General features: G+C 39.1%; 1 protein-coding gene and 1 long non-coding RNA gene across 2 annotated transcripts in view; one reads left to right on the plus strand and one right to left on the minus strand.

Annotated features, from left to right (window-relative positions):
• LOC131178579 (uncharacterized) overlaps nucleotides 1-16,614 on the minus strand; it is a 96,254-nt gene that overhangs the window by 41,362 nt on the left and 38,278 nt on the right. The window lies entirely within an intron of this gene.
• Nucleotides 771-4,132, plus strand: LOC110640346 (syntaxin-71). Its single transcript, XM_021791619.2, has 9 exons — nucleotides 771-1,196; nucleotides 1,439-1,564; nucleotides 2,013-2,172; nucleotides 2,392-2,477; nucleotides 2,614-2,682; nucleotides 2,820-2,864; nucleotides 2,954-3,016; nucleotides 3,097-3,173; nucleotides 3,855-4,132. The coding sequence occupies exons 1-9, from the start codon at nucleotides 1,041-1,043 to the stop codon at nucleotides 3,868-3,870; spliced, it is 798 nt and encodes a 265-aa protein (XP_021647311.2). The 5' UTR covers nucleotides 771-1,040; the 3' UTR covers nucleotides 3,871-4,132.

Consider the following 16,614-nt stretch of genomic DNA (forward strand, 5'->3'; position numbering starts at 1 on the left):
TATTAAGTATATGATAAAAAATAAATATCTTGAAATAAAAAAAATAATAATTATTAAACCAGCTCAATTGATTTTTATTCTAAAAACCTTTTATGAAGTTTTAAGTTTAATTTTCAATAATAATATTAAATAATTGAATCAGTCAGATCAATTAAATAATATAAATTCACTAGTTTAACCATTAAATTTACTATGTTACTTTCTTATTTAATTTAATTATAAATTTAAATTAATTTAAAATTTAATTTATCAATTTATTCAATCAATCGATCCGAATTTAATAACTATAAAAATTATTCCTTTTTAGATCATGCTCTTTCTTAAAAAAAAAAAAAAGAGAGAGAGAGAGAGTGCGAGAGAGAGGCGTTCGGTTGAGCCTATCTTTGGATGAGGCCCAAATTTCTTGCATGATAAAAGGCGTGTCAAAGGGGCAATGAAAGGATGAAACTATCATATGGAAACGACAATGTTTTGATTGGTTTTGGTGGTCTGTCGAGCACCAAAACGTAATATTAAGAAAAAGGATCACATTGAAAAAAACTAAATTACACAAAAATTTTAATTTATTTACTTTACACAGGACATGTACAAATTATTAAATTTAGTAAAAAAATTATTAAATTATACATCGCATAACACTTAACCTTGTAAACAACAACTAATAGATTATTGATAAAAATTATTTTATTTAAATTTAAATTTAATTAATAATTTTAATATTTATTTTTATCTTAATTAAAATTAAAAATAAAAAAAATACTAGTATTCGTTTCAAACCCTATTACCATCGATTGTCATTAGCAAATATTTGTGGCAAGTGACACAGAGACTTGAGATAAAGTTGACCACGCACCCAAAATCTAGCCAAAAAAACAAACATAGGAGATGTTGCCTACTGCTTAGTTGCTTACAGGCTGGTCGCTGGTGGTTCATTGATGTTTGAAACTTGAAAGGCTACGTGCTATTCCCTTGACTGCCAAGCCAAATACCAAATCCCTTTACCCAGCAAAGAAATTGTACTCGAATCTTTCAGCTTCAAGATGAGCGTCATCGACATTTTAACCAGAGTTGATGCGATCTGCAAGAAGTATGACAAATACGACGTCGAAAAGCAAAAGGATCTCAATGTCTCCGGCGACGATGCCTTCGCTCGCCTCTACGCTGTTGTTGAGGCTGATATCGAAGCCGCTCTTCAGGTTACTTCGATCTCTTTTCTCTTTCTTTTTTACCCTTTGATTGCTGAGAGAACAGTGGGAAGAGGTTTTGAAATCTGGCGAAATTAAGTCGTTTTTGGTTTGAAATTAAATTAGCGTGAATTGAAGTCAATTTTAGTCTAGTAGTTTATGTGGATTCAGTAATCTGCTCTCTTTATTTTTATTTTAGGGATTTTTTCTACTGTTTTGATTTTTTTTTCCTTTTTGAGTAATATGATCTACAGAAAGCGGAGCTTGCTTCAAAAGAGAAAAATAAGGCATCTGCTGTTGCTTTGAATGCGGAGATTCGTCGGACAAAGGCGAAATTGCTAGAGGAGGTCCCTAAGTTGCAGAGATTGGCTATAAAGAAGGTTACTGGTCTATTGTCTTCGTGATCTTGTGGTCTGTTTTTTTTTTTTTTGGTGAATTAATAAAATTAGATTAACCGCAAACATTTAAAGCTTCTTTATCATATTATTTCTATTGGAATGATGAATTTTGTGTGCTTTTATATATGAATCTATTCATAGTCCACTGACAATGTTTGTTGTTAATTGACTAAATTCCCAATTTCCCATTTATCGTCCAAATCCAGCATATGTTTGTTATTGGCGATTATATGTATATCTATTCTTCCCTTTTACTTGATATTTAAAGAATATTTTGGGACAAAGGAAATGGGAATATGATGGTTGTACTTGTCCGTTGCTCACATAAAGCTGTGATGAATTGTCCTGGTCCTTTATCTTGCATTATATAGAAGCGTAAATTTAGCTTCTTTGGTCCTGGAGTGAGATAAAGATTACGATCCATTGACAGGTTAAAGGACTCTCGACAGAAGAGCTTGCTGCTCGTAATGATTTGGTCCTTGCATTACCAGATAGGGTTGAAGCAATACCTGATGGAACTGCAGCTGCTCCCAAACAAACTGGAGGTTGGGGGGCTTCAGCATCCCGTACTGAAATCAAATTTGATTCAGGTGATTTGTTTACTTTATTGAAATTATGTCAGTATGATTGTTCTCTCACAGTGATGTTTTATAATAATTTTGAACTGTATTTAGATGTTGTGGAAGTTACAGTTGATTATTTACTTCTGCATAATTTGTGTATATTTCTCTGCTTCTTTTCTTTATATTTTAGGGGTGAGAATTTTTTTTCCTTATTATATTTATTAATGCATTTCTTTTCTTCCACAGATGGTCGTTTTGATAGTGAATACTTTCAAGAAAGTGAGACATCTAGCCAATTCAGGCAGGAGTATGAAATGCGAAGAATGAAGCAGGCAAGTAACACGTAGAGTTGCAGTTTGTTTAGGCCTCATCTGTTAACTACTGAAAAGCTCTTTAGCTTGTTGGTTGTCTGAGTTGTTAAGTATGTTACTATGTTTCTGCTAACCGTCTGTCCTCAAATTCGCACAGGATCAAGGTTTGGATATGATTTCAGAAGGTTTGGATACTCTGAAAAACATGGCTCATGACATGAATGAGGTTTTTTTTTTTTTTTTTTTTTTCTGTTTTAGCTCTTTTCTTCTGTGTGTTTGTGCGCATGTGATACTTTATTTGGGAGGTGATTATTGCCTCATTTGCAATATCCTTGTTTTAATATGATTATGTGTTATGTGCAGGAGTTGGATAGGCAAGTTCCTTTGATGGATGAAATCGACACAAAGGTGAGAAGCATTGCCATCTCATTGTATTTTTGCAATTTTACTCTGTTGCAATTTTGAGTTTTATGAATTGTGCTCTGCAAACCTTGCAGGTAGACAAGGCAACAGCTGACCTTAAAAACACCAATGTTCGACTCAAAGACACTGTTAATCAGGTGATGGAGTAGAAACTTTATAAAGCTTGTTTTTCCATTCTTTTCGGCCAGATCTAACAAGTGTATTTGTCCTATTACAGTTGAGATCTAGCCGAAACTTCTGCATTGATATTATTTTGTTGTGCATAATCCTGGGAATTGCTGCCTATTTGTACAAGTAAGTTTCAATTATTCTCAGGAATGGCTAAAATATGCCTTGCTATTGTTCGTAACTTCGTATGCAAAATGAGTGTGCTAGTTTCTATTTATGTTTCAGCAAACTTTCTGTGTTTGTTCAATAGTCTCATCATGGGTGTCTAGACAAAGGAATTGGCGCAAAGCTAAAAGTTCGTGATAAATCTAGAATGAACCAAACTTAGTATCACTATAATTGCTAGTTTTGGAAATGGCTTTCGAGAAGTTGGCTTGATGGATTCTGGCTAATTTCAATATTTAAAAGTGTAGTAGGTCCTTGCATGTTGAACAATAGGAAAGCAGTAAATATAAGAATAGGAAGGTTGGGATTTCTTTTTGGGCACTCAGATTCATGATGTTGGAATCTGACTTCGTTCATTAGTTTTATAAGTAAAAGGGAACTCAAAACTAATGAGAGAACCTTGAACTTTTTATTGTTCAGATGTAAGGGGACTCTTAGTGTTGCATCATCAAATTCCCTTTGCCTAGATCCTTCACGATTTACCAAACCTCAAGTTTCAATGGCATTGCTTGTTAACATATCTTCATATTTCGTTGCTGCTTGGTTTAAACTTTTGGTAACATATTTACTATTTATTATTTTTATTTTAGTTTGTAAGTGGGATTTGGGAAGCTTATCCAACAAAGTATTTTTGATTTGCAGTGTGCTGAAGAAGTGATGCCTCAAACAATATCTTCTCAACCTGATTTGTTGGTGCTGTGGTGTTGGCTTTTTGTAATTTGAGGAGTTCTTATGGTGTTTGCATTTACATTTTGTGTCATATGCTTGGAAATAGGTTTTTGTCATTCACGTAAAGATTTAAGATCATTCATGTGCTGTTTTGATCATATCAATCAAACAATCATGGACATTTTTACCTCTTAGCTGTTCTGTTCCCTAGAAAGTACTTAAGAATATAAATATCGGCTAGGCATTGAACACTTTTGATTTGGGCCGGGCATCGGTCAACAGTTCTACGGTCCGAAATGGCACAAAAAAGGACCAATTTGATCTCGTTGAAGTGATGCGGACTACTTAAAGAGTTCTCTTCCATTTTCGTTCCAATTTCAATCACATGACCGCTAATTATGGCATGAAATAAAAACAAAGTATTTCTACGTTTCTTCTCTATTTGGGGGTAATTATCAAGAAGAATCGCATATTATACACAGATGATCACAAAAAGTTCACGGAAGCTGAAAACATATCTTTTGAGGGCCAAGATTTATTGTTTACTGTAATTGGGACATTGACACTATCTCAAGATATACAAAAGCGATAAGAAAGGTTATGCCAAATGTTATTTGGGTCATGCCTAATACCCCAAGAATTGAATTTCATAACAAGTTAGTTTTTCATTTTTTTATTGGTTAATGGTTATTTTTGTCTGTGAAATATTAAAGGTGTTTATCATTAAGTGTGGGAATTTTTATGGTAATTTTGTTTTTCACAAAGGAAATTTTATTTTATCAATCACCACCTTTTAAACGAATTGTTAAGTTTTAATTTAATGATGAAATATATGAAAAAAAAGATAAAATAAATTAAAATCAAAGTATTTAACTTCCCATCATTTTTCTTACTCATTCCCTGCACTGAGACATTTGATTCTTAATCATATTCTTATAATTTCAATGTTTGAAAAATAAGTAATTTAATTGACCATTAAATTTTACTGACGACGGTCACTAAACTAATTACCAATTCTTTTATGGTCATAAAAGATCAATTTTTTTTTGCATTATATTGTTAAACTTCAATTTTATTTCAGTTAGATCTAATTGAGAAAAAAAAATATTCAGTCTGCTATTCAACAAGTTCTTTCATTAAGTTGATTTCAAATCATTTACAGCCACAAAACTATACATAGTGATTTTTCTTCTAAGGTTTTTAGCTTATTAAAAGATTGTAAAACATAAGTTTATCTTATGAATCCCAAATTATCTTAATATCAAGCTAAGAGAATTATACAAAATTGTACTAATAATTCCTAAACTAATTATAAGGAATTTTATTGTCAATTCTTATGATTAGGTTATTAAACTTTAATTTTATTTCAATTAAATATAATTGAAAAATTTTAATCAAGCTCATTAGAAAAGAGTAAAGCATAAGTTTTTTTCTTATGAATTCCAAATTGGCTACTATCAAGTTAAGATGACTATATAAAATGAAGTCCTAATTTGATAATATATCTTATAATTTATATAATTAGGACAGCCCATGTGGGGTTACCACCCAAGGAAGAGATTGTCTTTACATAGGCAAATGTGTTAGTTGTGCACTTTTATTACTTAATATATAATACATTAAACCATCTAGGCATAAGTTAGACTATCCATTAAAATAGGAGTTTGAGTTAGATAAAACTTAATTTCCAGATATTTTAGATATTGATTGTCCGAGTTTTTGTTACATTAAGAATCTCTCTTAGATTAGAATTTCAATTCTATTAGGTGAGTATCTCGGAATTCAGTCTAAGCGAGGGAGATAATTTCCCATATCTGTTTGGATACTTAAGCGACCTATATCGACCTAACCTATGGGCAGGACAGGCACTAGGACCTGGGCCAGCCTAAAGCCCCGAGGTCTGTAGTAAGCCTAACTATTCCTTGACCCAACTCTAAAGCCCATTTGGGCCCAATTTCAATAATTCAATTGGACAGAGTCCGGCTATAAATGGACCTTTCAACGGGGAGTTTTTGACTCACCCAACCTGTAAACACAATATATAATAAATTGGGGAGCTCAGCTCACCCTCCACATACTCATATGTCATAAAAATAAATGGGAGCTCAGCTCCCTCATCCAGTCCAACATACATGCATATAATAAGTTTATAGGCCCATCATGGTAATTATATTATAGACCCAAATTAAATAAATATTTCTAACACATGCGAAAATTCTAGGAGTTAATAAAATTACACAAACATTAATAAACAACCTGCGAAGGAGAAAAGCAGGTTAACCACAATAATAATCCTCTTGTAGCCTGAAAAATAATGAACAGGAGTGAGCGTTCGACTCAGAGAGTAAAATATCAATTTTAACCATAATCTCTATAACTATCTAAAGCTAATGCACTCTGTAGAGTGAAATGCAACATCGGCAATTTTTTCACATTATAACAGCAAAAAGGTAATTTGGAGCACTCACACATTCGATAATGTCAAACAATATATATATGGGAGCTGATCCCCTATACAGCTCTCTTAATCCAAACTGTGCCAGTAAAGAACTCAAGCTCAGACTTCCACTTAATAAACCAAATCGGGGTCCCGGCGAATAACTTAAGTCGTGTCTATCCCGAAGGACCGGGTCCCAGCAAAAATCTCAAGCTGTGTCTACCCGTCCTATCCATAGCCAACACTACACCACACGCACGCCAACACACGCACACTGCTCCAAATTACCACAACAACATCCATGGCACTTTAACTGTTATCAATGCAACGTAAAAAGTGCCTAGAGTTTAACTACATAGATATTTACATATAAATGATGCATGGGCATGCTTGAACATATAATAATATTGAAATTACAATTAAAATTAATATTTTACTCACAGACTCAACCGAAGTCACTGTGGCGGCTGGGTAGAGGAGGAAGACTGTCTCGACTCACCTGACAATTATATTATAATTATTTAATACAATTGACTCAATACAAGCCAAGAAAAGACCAAATACGTCCTAAGTCGTGTTGAAAATTCGGCAGAGTCTTCCCTATACCTAGGACCTACCCAACCTGCAAAAAGACTTAAAACACACTTCTATATCTACAAACCATATATCCACATCTTAATCACATCACACAGCCCCTCCTGGGCCCATCCAAATAGTCATCAATCACAATATGTAAAATTACAGTTTAATCATTATAATTGACATTTTTTGCAAAAACTACCCAAATAAGCTCTAAAAATTCTAAAACTTTGCCCCGCGGTCCTTAGCAATATTACTAAGCTATTGCAAAAAGAATCATAATTTTTTGAACTATCACGAATATTTTATGGATTTTTAATCCCATTCAAGCACTAGAAAATTAAAAAAAAGTAAGGTTCGGGTTTATCTATGCCGATTTCGACTTCGGAAACGCGCTCGGAACGTCTAACAACAGTGGGGTAGCCAAAATCTCGATCCAATTCCAAGACTTTTTCGGTAGCCGGTCTGTCTGGCCGGAAATTCACAAATTAGGGCAACTGTCAAATTTTCGCTAATTGAAGATACCTACATGAAGCCCACAACACGGGAGTAAGTATAAAATTTTTACAAAATTTTTTAAGCTCATTTAATGCTCAGAAAAATACTACGAAGTTTCATGATACCCACCGAAAAACGGTGTCAAAAAATTTTGAAATTTATATTATCGTGAAGCTCTCGATGAGTGGAGCGCTCTGGTACTCTCGGTTTTCTTGTGGGATTCACGGTTTACAAGAAATCTAGCCCAAAAATCGAAATGGGTTAAAATTTCCCGGACAAAAATTGGGCAAACCGCTCAATGGATTTTGGTGTTCTTGGTGTCTATGGAAAGCTCTCGAGGTGTAGATAGTGTTTGACACAAGACAAGGCTCAATCGGTGGTTGAATTGGCCAGATTTTGGCCGAGAAGCCTAAACGGCGCGCGCGCTCAAAGAGAGCTTCGCGTGTCATTTCCAGTTGCTTGGAAGGCCGGCCGGCGGTAGGGAGGCGCTGGGGCGGTGCGCCGGCGAGGTGGGGAAGGCTGGGTGGCAGCGGCGCGGCCTGGGGGTGAGGGAGGAGAGAGAAAACAGGAGAGAGAGGAAGAGAGGAAAATGTGCGCGGGAAGGAAAAAGAAGAAGACGAAGGAGCTGGCCTAATTCGGCCTATTCGATCTGGTCCGGTTCGATTCAGGGTACCCAAAATTGAATTTTTACTCTACCTTAGGACCAAAAATGAGGTTCAAAAATTTCGAAAAAATTTCAGAAAACTTAGAAAAATTCGTAGACTCCAAATATATTTTTAGTTTTGTCACGTGGTCTATAAATTAATTTTTAAAAATCATCAAAGTTTTATATTTTCGGGAAATCAAACCCGATTTCTAAAATCCGAAAAATTTCAAATAATTTCCTAAAATTTAAATAAAATTAAAATATTAATATTACTCACAAAATAATAAATTTAAAAATTTGGGGGTTACATTCTTCCCCCCTTACAAAAAATTCGTCCTCGAATTTTACACAAGGCAGAATAAAATACAGAATTACACATTGAATACATAAGGGTACTTGCTACGCATGTCCCGCTCTAACTCCCAGGTGCACTCTTCCACTGACTGACTCCTCTATAAAACCTTAACCATAGGGATCTGTTTTGATCTTAGCTGCCTCACTTGGTAGTCCACTATGGCTATAGGTTACTCCTCAAACGTCAGGTTTTCTTTCAGCTCTATTACATCCTGCTGTAGCACATGAGAAGGATCAGGAATGTATTTCCTGAGCATGGAGATGTGGAATACAGGATGAACGTGGGAAAGGTTGGGTGGTAACTCCAACCGGTAGGCAACTGCTCCAACTTTATCAGTAATCTCAAAAGGTCCAATATACCGAGGTGCCAACTTGCCCTTCTTTCCAAATCTCATGACTCCTTTCATCGGAGAAACTTTTAGGAATACTTAGTCGCCTACTGCAAACTCCACATCCCTCCGTCTGGGGTCTGCATAACTCTTCTGCCTACTGAAAGCTGTTTTCAATCGTTCCCTGATTAAAAGAACTATCTCTGAAGTGTACTGCACTAGGTCTACATCATGTACCTTTGCTTCCCCCATCTCCGTCCAACACAGAGGAGACCTACACTTTCTACCATATAGTGCCTCATAGGGTGCCATCCCTATGCTGGAATGATAACTGTTGTTGTAGGCAAACTCCACCAAAAGTAGTTGATCATCCCATTGACCTCCAAAATCCAAAACACACATGCGAAGCATGTCTTCCAGTGTTTGGATTGTCCTTTCAGACTGTCTGTCTGTCTGAGGGTGAAAAGCGGTACTACAGTTCAACTGTGTGCCAAGTGCCTCCTGCAACTTTCTCAAAATTGAGAAGTGAACTGGGGCCCTCTGTTAGATATTATGGAAGCAGGAACTCCATGCAATCTGATGATTTCTCGAACATAGAATCAGGCGTACTGTGCCACATAATATGTAGTCTTCACGGGCAAGAAATGAGCTGATTTAGTTAGGCAGTCTATAATTACCCATATCGAATCATATCCTCGCGTGGTACGAGGCAACCCAGTCACAAAATCCATAGTAATCATCTCCCACTTCCATTATGGGATAGGGAGCTCTTGCAACTTCCCTGATGGCCTCTGGTGTTCAAACTTCACCTTCTAACAAGTTAAGCACTTGGACACGAAGTCTACTATGTCTCTCTTCATGCCATTCCACCAATAGCTATCTTTCACATCATGGTACATCTTGGTGGAGCCTGGATGGATATTGTACATTGTATAGTGTGCCTCTCGTATGATTTTATTTTTGAGATTGTCCACATCGGGCACACATATCCTGGAACCTTGCATAAGGGCGCTATCATTGGCAAATCCAAACTTACCACCTTCACCCTACTGTACTCTTTCTATGATCTTCATCAATTGTTGGTCTCTGTGCTGGGAAACTCTAACTCTGTCCCGCAGGTCTGGTCTCACTAAAAAATGAGCCAGCAATACCCCCTCATCTGAAAGATCTAGGATTAGACCTTGATCCATCAACTCATGTACTTCCTGAATCAACGGTCTCTTCTCCGCTGATATGTGCGCTAAGCTGCCAGAAGATTTTCTGCTCAAAGCATCTGCTACTACATTGGCCTTCCCAGGGTGGTACTGGATGGTGCAATCATAGTCTTTTAGAAGCGCCATCCATCTCCTCTGTCTCAAGTTTAAATTCCTCTGTTGGAAGATGTACTTCAAACTCTTATGGTCGGTATATATCTCGCACACTTCACTATACAGGTAGTGTCTCTAGATCTTTTGTGCAAAGACTACAGCCGCCATTTCTAAATCATGGGTGGGGTAGTTCTGCTCATGCCTCTTCAACTGCCTTGAAGCATAAGCCACTACTTTTTCATTCTGCATCAAAACACACCCTAAGCCAACTCTGGAGGCGTCACAGTACACGGTATATCCTTCACCACTCATCAGTAGTGTCAACACAGGGGCGGTGTCCTTAAGCTTTTGGAAACTCTCCTCATAATCATCTGTCCAAATGAATGGAACATTCTTCTGAGTTAACTTAGTTAGGGGAGTTGCTATCCTGGAAAAATCCTGCACAAAACGCCTATAGTAGCCAGCTAGGCCCAGAAAACTTTGCACCTCAGTGACTATTGTAGGCCTAAGCCAATCAGTTACAGTCTCAATTTTCTTGGGATCCACTTGAATGCCTTCACTAAAAACCACGTGTCCCAAGAATGAGATGCCTTCTATCCAAAATTCACATTTTGAAAATTTGGCATATAGCTGGTGCTCCCTCAAAGTTTGCAACACCATCTTCAAATGCCACACGTATTCTTCCTCGGTCTGAGAGTATACCAAAATGTCATCTATGAATACGATGACAAAACAGCCCAAGAATGGCCTGAACACCCTGTTCATCAAGTCTATGAAGGCTGCTGGTGCATTAATGAGTCCAAAAGACATCACTAAGAACTCATAATGACCATATCTTGTCCTGAATGCTGTCTTGGACACATCCTCATTCCTGATTCTCAACTGATGGTAGCCTGATCGCAGGTCTATCTTGGAAAAGAATCTAGCTCCTTGGAGCTGATCAAACACATCATCGATCTGAGGAAGTGGATACTTGTTCTTCACAGTTACCCCGTTCAGCTGTCTATAATCAATACACAACCTCAAAGACCCATCATTCTTTCTCACAAATAGAACAGGAGCGCCCCAGGGTGAAGTGCTTGGACGTATGAAACCCTTGTCCAAAAGCTCCTGTAGTTGCTCCTTTAGTTCTTTCAATTCTGTTGGTGCCATCCTGTAAGGCAGCATTAATATGGGGTTTGTACCCGGCACAACATCAATGCAAAACTCTATTTCCCTTCCTGGTGGCAACCCTGGAAGCTCCTCAGGGAAGACATCCATGAATTCTCTGACAACAGGAATATTTTTCATGTTGACACCTTCTACCGATGTATCTCTCACCAATGCCAAATACCCATGACATCCACGCCTCAACATTTTTCTAGCACTAATTGCTAACACCAAATTATATGGAGCCACGCTCCTATCACCATCAAAGCTAAACTCTTCCACACCAGGTATGTGAAAATACACCTTTTTGTTCCTGCAGTCTAAAGTGACATAATGAGTTGCCAACCAATCCATTCCCAAGATTACATCGAAATCCATTACTGGTAGAGGAACCAAATCTGCTGGGAGGATCTTTCCATCCACTATTACTGGGCTACCCGGAAAAACCATATCTACATATATGTTGTCACTAAGCGGGGTAGCTACGGAAAAAGGGCATTCTAAAGTTGTAGGGTTCCTACCCAATCTCATGGCAAACACTGGGGAGACAAATAAGTGCGTAGCACCCAGATCTATTAAAACACGAGCCTCATAGGAACAGACTAGAAGAATACCTACCACAACTGTATTGAAAGCCTGAGCATCCTGGTGGGTCAGGGTGAAAACCCGAGCTTGACCCCTACCCTAGGTGGCAGAACCCTGATACTGACTTTTACTTCCTGATCTGCTTCCAAATCCACGTCCCCCTTGTCCTCAACCTTGTTGGCCACTGAACTGACTGCCTGCCATGCTGGAAGCACCAGGATACAACTGACGAGGAATATTTGCAATAGAACCTTGTGACCCCATCTATGGCTCGCTGAACATGGGGCATTCCCTAGCAAAGTGACCTGGTTGGCCACACCTGAAACATACCCCTGAACCCATCAGACAAGGTCCTGAATGTCCTCTTCCACACTGTGCACAAGGTGCCAAGGAGGATCCTGAACCAAACCCAGAACTGCTGTATCCCGAACTGTGACCACTGCTGGATTCGTACCCTGGTCTGAATCCTTGAGATTTGTTTCTAAAACCACTTCTCTTGTTCCTACTTTTTCCTCTGTAATTACTCTAGCCTCCGCTATCCGGAACACCCATGTGGGGAACACTTGAAGAACCCTCTGCTCTATTTTTCTTTGCCCTTCCACTGTCATCTCCAGTGTAGCTAATCTCAATCTGTCGAGCTCGATCAACTACCACATCAAAAGACTGATCAGACATCATGGCCAGGTTTGCATACCTCCTGTCCAGCCCCTTTAGAAACCTCTTCACCTTCATAGTTTCTGTAGCTACTGCTGTAGTGGCATACCTGCTCAGTTTCAGAAATTCTATAGCATATTCATCCACAGACTTGCTATTCTGTCTTAAGGCCTTAAAGGCCCATTGCTTTTGATCTCTGAAACTCTCTGGTACAAACCGGTTGATAAACAGTTCCACAAACTAGGTCCATGACAATCCTTCCATTCGAGGTAATATTAATCCTTCCATTCGAGGTAATATGTAATCATTCATCCATTGTCTAGGCATAGGCCCCATGACATGCTGCACACATTCTATAAGTCTCCTATCAATCAACTGCAACTCTGTTCTTGCCTGTCTACAGGAATCCAAAAATCGATAGACATCGTCTGATACATCATAAGTACCAAGCATCAACTTCTTGAAATTGATTATCTGTTTATAAGTGTAACACCCCAAAATTTTATTAATTATGAGTATTTTTGATATTTAAATTTTATTTAAATTTTAGGAATTTTTTTGAGATTTTTCGGATTTTAAAAATCGGGTTCGATTTTCCGAAAATATAAACTTTGATGATTTTTAAAAATTAATTTAAAGACCACGTGGCAAAACTAAAAATATATTTGGAGTCTACGTATTTTTCTGAATTTTCTGGAATTTTTTCGGAATTTTTGGACCTCGTTTTGGTCCGCGAGTAAAATTCAAAATTTTGTATTCGAATCGAAGCCGAATCGAATCGGACGGATCGGACCGGTCGAATCGGACCGTCTCTTCTTTTCTTCCTCTTCCTCCGCGCGACGCCTCCCCTTCTCTCTCTCTTTCTCTCTCCTCCCCTCCTGCCATTGCCTCCTGCGTCCTCCTCGCGGCCGGAACGCGCGCGATTCTCCCCTGCTGCCGCGCCAGCTTCCTCGGCCAAATCCGCCGATCCGGTCACCGATTGGACCGGTCTTGTGTCCAAAACCATCTACTCGGCGAGCTTTCCATAGACACCAAGAACGCCAAATCCATCGAGCGGATTGTCCGATTTTAGCTAGGGAAGATTTTAGCCCATTTCGACTTTTTGTCTAGATATCTCGAACCGTGAATCCCACGAAAACCGAGGCTACCAGCACGCTCCACTCGGCGAGAGCTTCGGGATATTAATTTCAAAATTTTCCGACAACGTTTTTGGTGGGTCCCACGGAACCGCGTTCGCGTTTTTCCGAGCATTAAATGAGCTTAGAAAATTCTGAAAAATTTATGTACTAACCCCGTGTTATGGGCTTCGTGTAGGTATTCTCAATTCGGAAATTCGGCGATTGGCCGCAAATTTCGGACTGCAGACGGACTGGAAAAGTCTCGAATTGGGAGATTTTGCCTACCCCATTGTCGACGTCCCGCGAGGTCGGAATCGGCAAAGGTAAACCCGAACCTTGTTTTTCGTAATTTTCTAGTGCTTAAATAGGATTAAAAATCCGTAAAATATTCGTGGTAGCTTAGAAAATTACGATTCTTTTTGCAATAGCTTAGTAATATTGCTAAGGACCGCGGGGCAAAGTTTTATAATTTTTAGAGCTTGTTTGGGCAGTTTTTGCAAAAATGATCAATAATAAGGACTAAATTGAAATTTTGCGTATTGTGATGGATAATTGATTTGATGGGCCCAGGAGGGGCTGTGTGATATGATTGAACTGTTGATATATGGATTGTGAATATAGAAGTGCGTTTTTAGCCCTTTTGCAGGTTGGGTAGGTCCTAGGTATAGGGGAGACTCTGCCGGATTTTCGGCACGACTTAGGACGTAATTGGTCTTTTTCTTTGTTTGTATTGAGTCAGATTGTATTAATTAGATGTAATGTAATTGTCAGGTGAGCCGGGACAGCCTTCTTCCTCCGCCCAGCCGCCACAGTAATTTGTCGTCAAGTCTGTGAGTAAAATATTAATTTTAATTATAATTTCGATATTATTATATGTTCAGCATGCCCATGCATCACTTATATGAATATATTTATGTAGTTAAACTCTAGGCACGATTTATGTTGCATTCATAACTGTTAATGTGCCATGAGTGTTGTTGTGGTAATTTGGAGCAGTGTGCGTGCGTTGGCGTGCGTGTGATGTGGTGTGGACTATGGATAGGCCGGGGGAGTCACGCTTGAGTTCTTGGCGGACCCGTTCCTTCGAGGGTAGTCACGGCTTGAGTTCTTCTGGGACCCTCGATTTGGTTTATTAAGCGAAAGTCCGCTTGAGTTCTTGCACGTTGGATTTAAGAGAGTCATGCAGGATCAGCTCCCAATATATTATGATTGATGCTACAGGGTGCGTGAGTGCTCCAAATTACCTTTTTGATGCTATGATGTGAATATGATGTTAATGTTGCATTTCACTCTACAGGTTGCATTAGTTTCAGATAGTTATAGAGATTATAGTTAAGATTGATATTTTACTCTCTGAGTCGAACGCTCACTCCTGTTCAAAAATTTTACAGCCACAGGAGGATATTTTATTCAGGTTAACTCGCTTTTATCCTTCGCAGTTGTTTATCCATGTTTGTGTAATTTTAATTACTCCTAGAATTTCCGCATGTGTTAGCAGATTTATTTGAATTTGGTCCGTAATATTTTTATCATGTTGGACTGTAAACTTAAATATTTTAAGTCTGTTTGATGGATTGGATGAGGAGCCGAGCTCCCATTTATTATTATGTTGATGAGTATGTGGAGGGTGAGCCGAGCTCCCAATGGATTGTTTATTGTGTTTACAGTCGGGTGAGTCGAAAACTCCCGTTGGAAAGTCCATTTTATGGCGGACTCTGTCCGCTTGTTTTCTTGATATTGGGCCCAAATGGGCCTTAGAGTTGGGTTAATGAATAGTTAAGGCTTACTACGGGCCTCGGGGCTTTAGGTGGCCCAGTCCTAGTGCGGGTCCGCCATAGGTTGGGTCGTGACAAAATGTGGTATCGAGCTTAGGCTCCAGTTCTTAGGGAATGTTGTCTAAAGTGTCGGAAGAGTCTACTAGGAGTCACATGCGGAAATATAGGGTCCATATACGTCTTGCATTGTCATCTTTGCTTCTAGGTCCTGCTACATATGTTATGTATAAATATGAGTCTATAGAGCTGTGTAATGTGCAGTTTTGAATTTTGTGGGCTAATTCTGATGAATTTCAGGAAAATGCGTAGAAGCGTAAGAGCTGCCATCGCACGAGCGGATGCGAGGTGTCGACAGATGAGGCGCCGCCAGGCGGGGTAGGAGGCCTAGAGCCGCTCAAGTAGAAGAGCTACCACGCTCAGAACGATCTTTCATGGCACGTCCCATGGACCCCATGGCTACTCTGGTCTGCAGAGAACCATCGACATGATGGCGCGATATGGTCCACCCTTCACGCACCAAGAGAGGAATCTTACAAACAGATTATAAATTTCAAGAAGTTGGTGCACAGTACCTATGATGTGTCGACGATGCATATCGGTTTTGGATTCTATGACGGCGCGAGGAGTCTGATTGGTGATAGAAGATTGATAGAGTGTATGCAGCACGTCATGGGGCCTATGCCTAGGCAATGGATGAATGACTACGTGTTACCCCGGATGGAGGGTTTGTCATGGGCTCAGTTTGTAGAACTTTTCATCAATCGATTTGTGCGAGCTACAGAGATCGAAAGCTGGGCTTTTGAGGCCTTAAGAGAATGGAGATGAATATGCTACTGAGTTTCGAATTGAGCAGATATGCCCCTACGTTGCTACGAAACTATGAAAGTGAAGAGGTTCTTAAAGAAATTTGGGGGCCGAGAGGTATGCGAACTTTGCCATGATGTCCGATCGATCTTTTGACGTGGTGGTTGACCGAGCAGATAGAGATCGATTCTGCGGATGACGAAGAGCAAAGAAGAACAAAGCGAAGGTTCCTCGGTGTCCTTCCATGGGTACTCGTGATGGTGGCGAGTAATTACAGAGGAAAGAGTAGAAATAAGAAAAGTGGATTTAGGCATAAACCTCGAGGATTGGACGAGTGCGGATCCAAAGTGGTCGAGTTCAGTGTACAGTAGTTACAGGTCGGATCGAGATCCTCTTTGGCACCTTGTGCACAATGTGGAAGAGGGCATTCGACCTTGTTTGATGGGATCGAGTGTGCTTGGTGTGGCCAACCAGGTCACTTTGCTAGGGAATGCCCGT

Source organism: Hevea brasiliensis, chromosome 3 (genome assembly GCF_030052815.1).
Source record: "Hevea brasiliensis isolate MT/VB/25A 57/8 chromosome 3, ASM3005281v1, whole genome shotgun sequence".
Lineage (NCBI taxonomy): Eukaryota > Viridiplantae > Streptophyta > Magnoliopsida > Malpighiales > Euphorbiaceae > Hevea > Hevea brasiliensis.

Coding starts and splice junctions, on each gene's coding strand:
- LOC110640346 (XM_021791619.2), top strand. CDS start 1,041: ATGAGCGTCATCGACATTTTAACCAGAGTTGATGCGATCTGCAAGAAG. Junction 2,478..2,613: donor AAATGCGAAGAATGAAGCAG/GCAAGTAACACG, acceptor AAATTCGCACAG/GATCAAGGTTTGGATATGAT. Junction 2,683..2,819: donor TGGCTCATGACATGAATGAG/GTTTTTTTTTTT, acceptor TGTTATGTGCAG/GAGTTGGATAGGCAAGTTCC.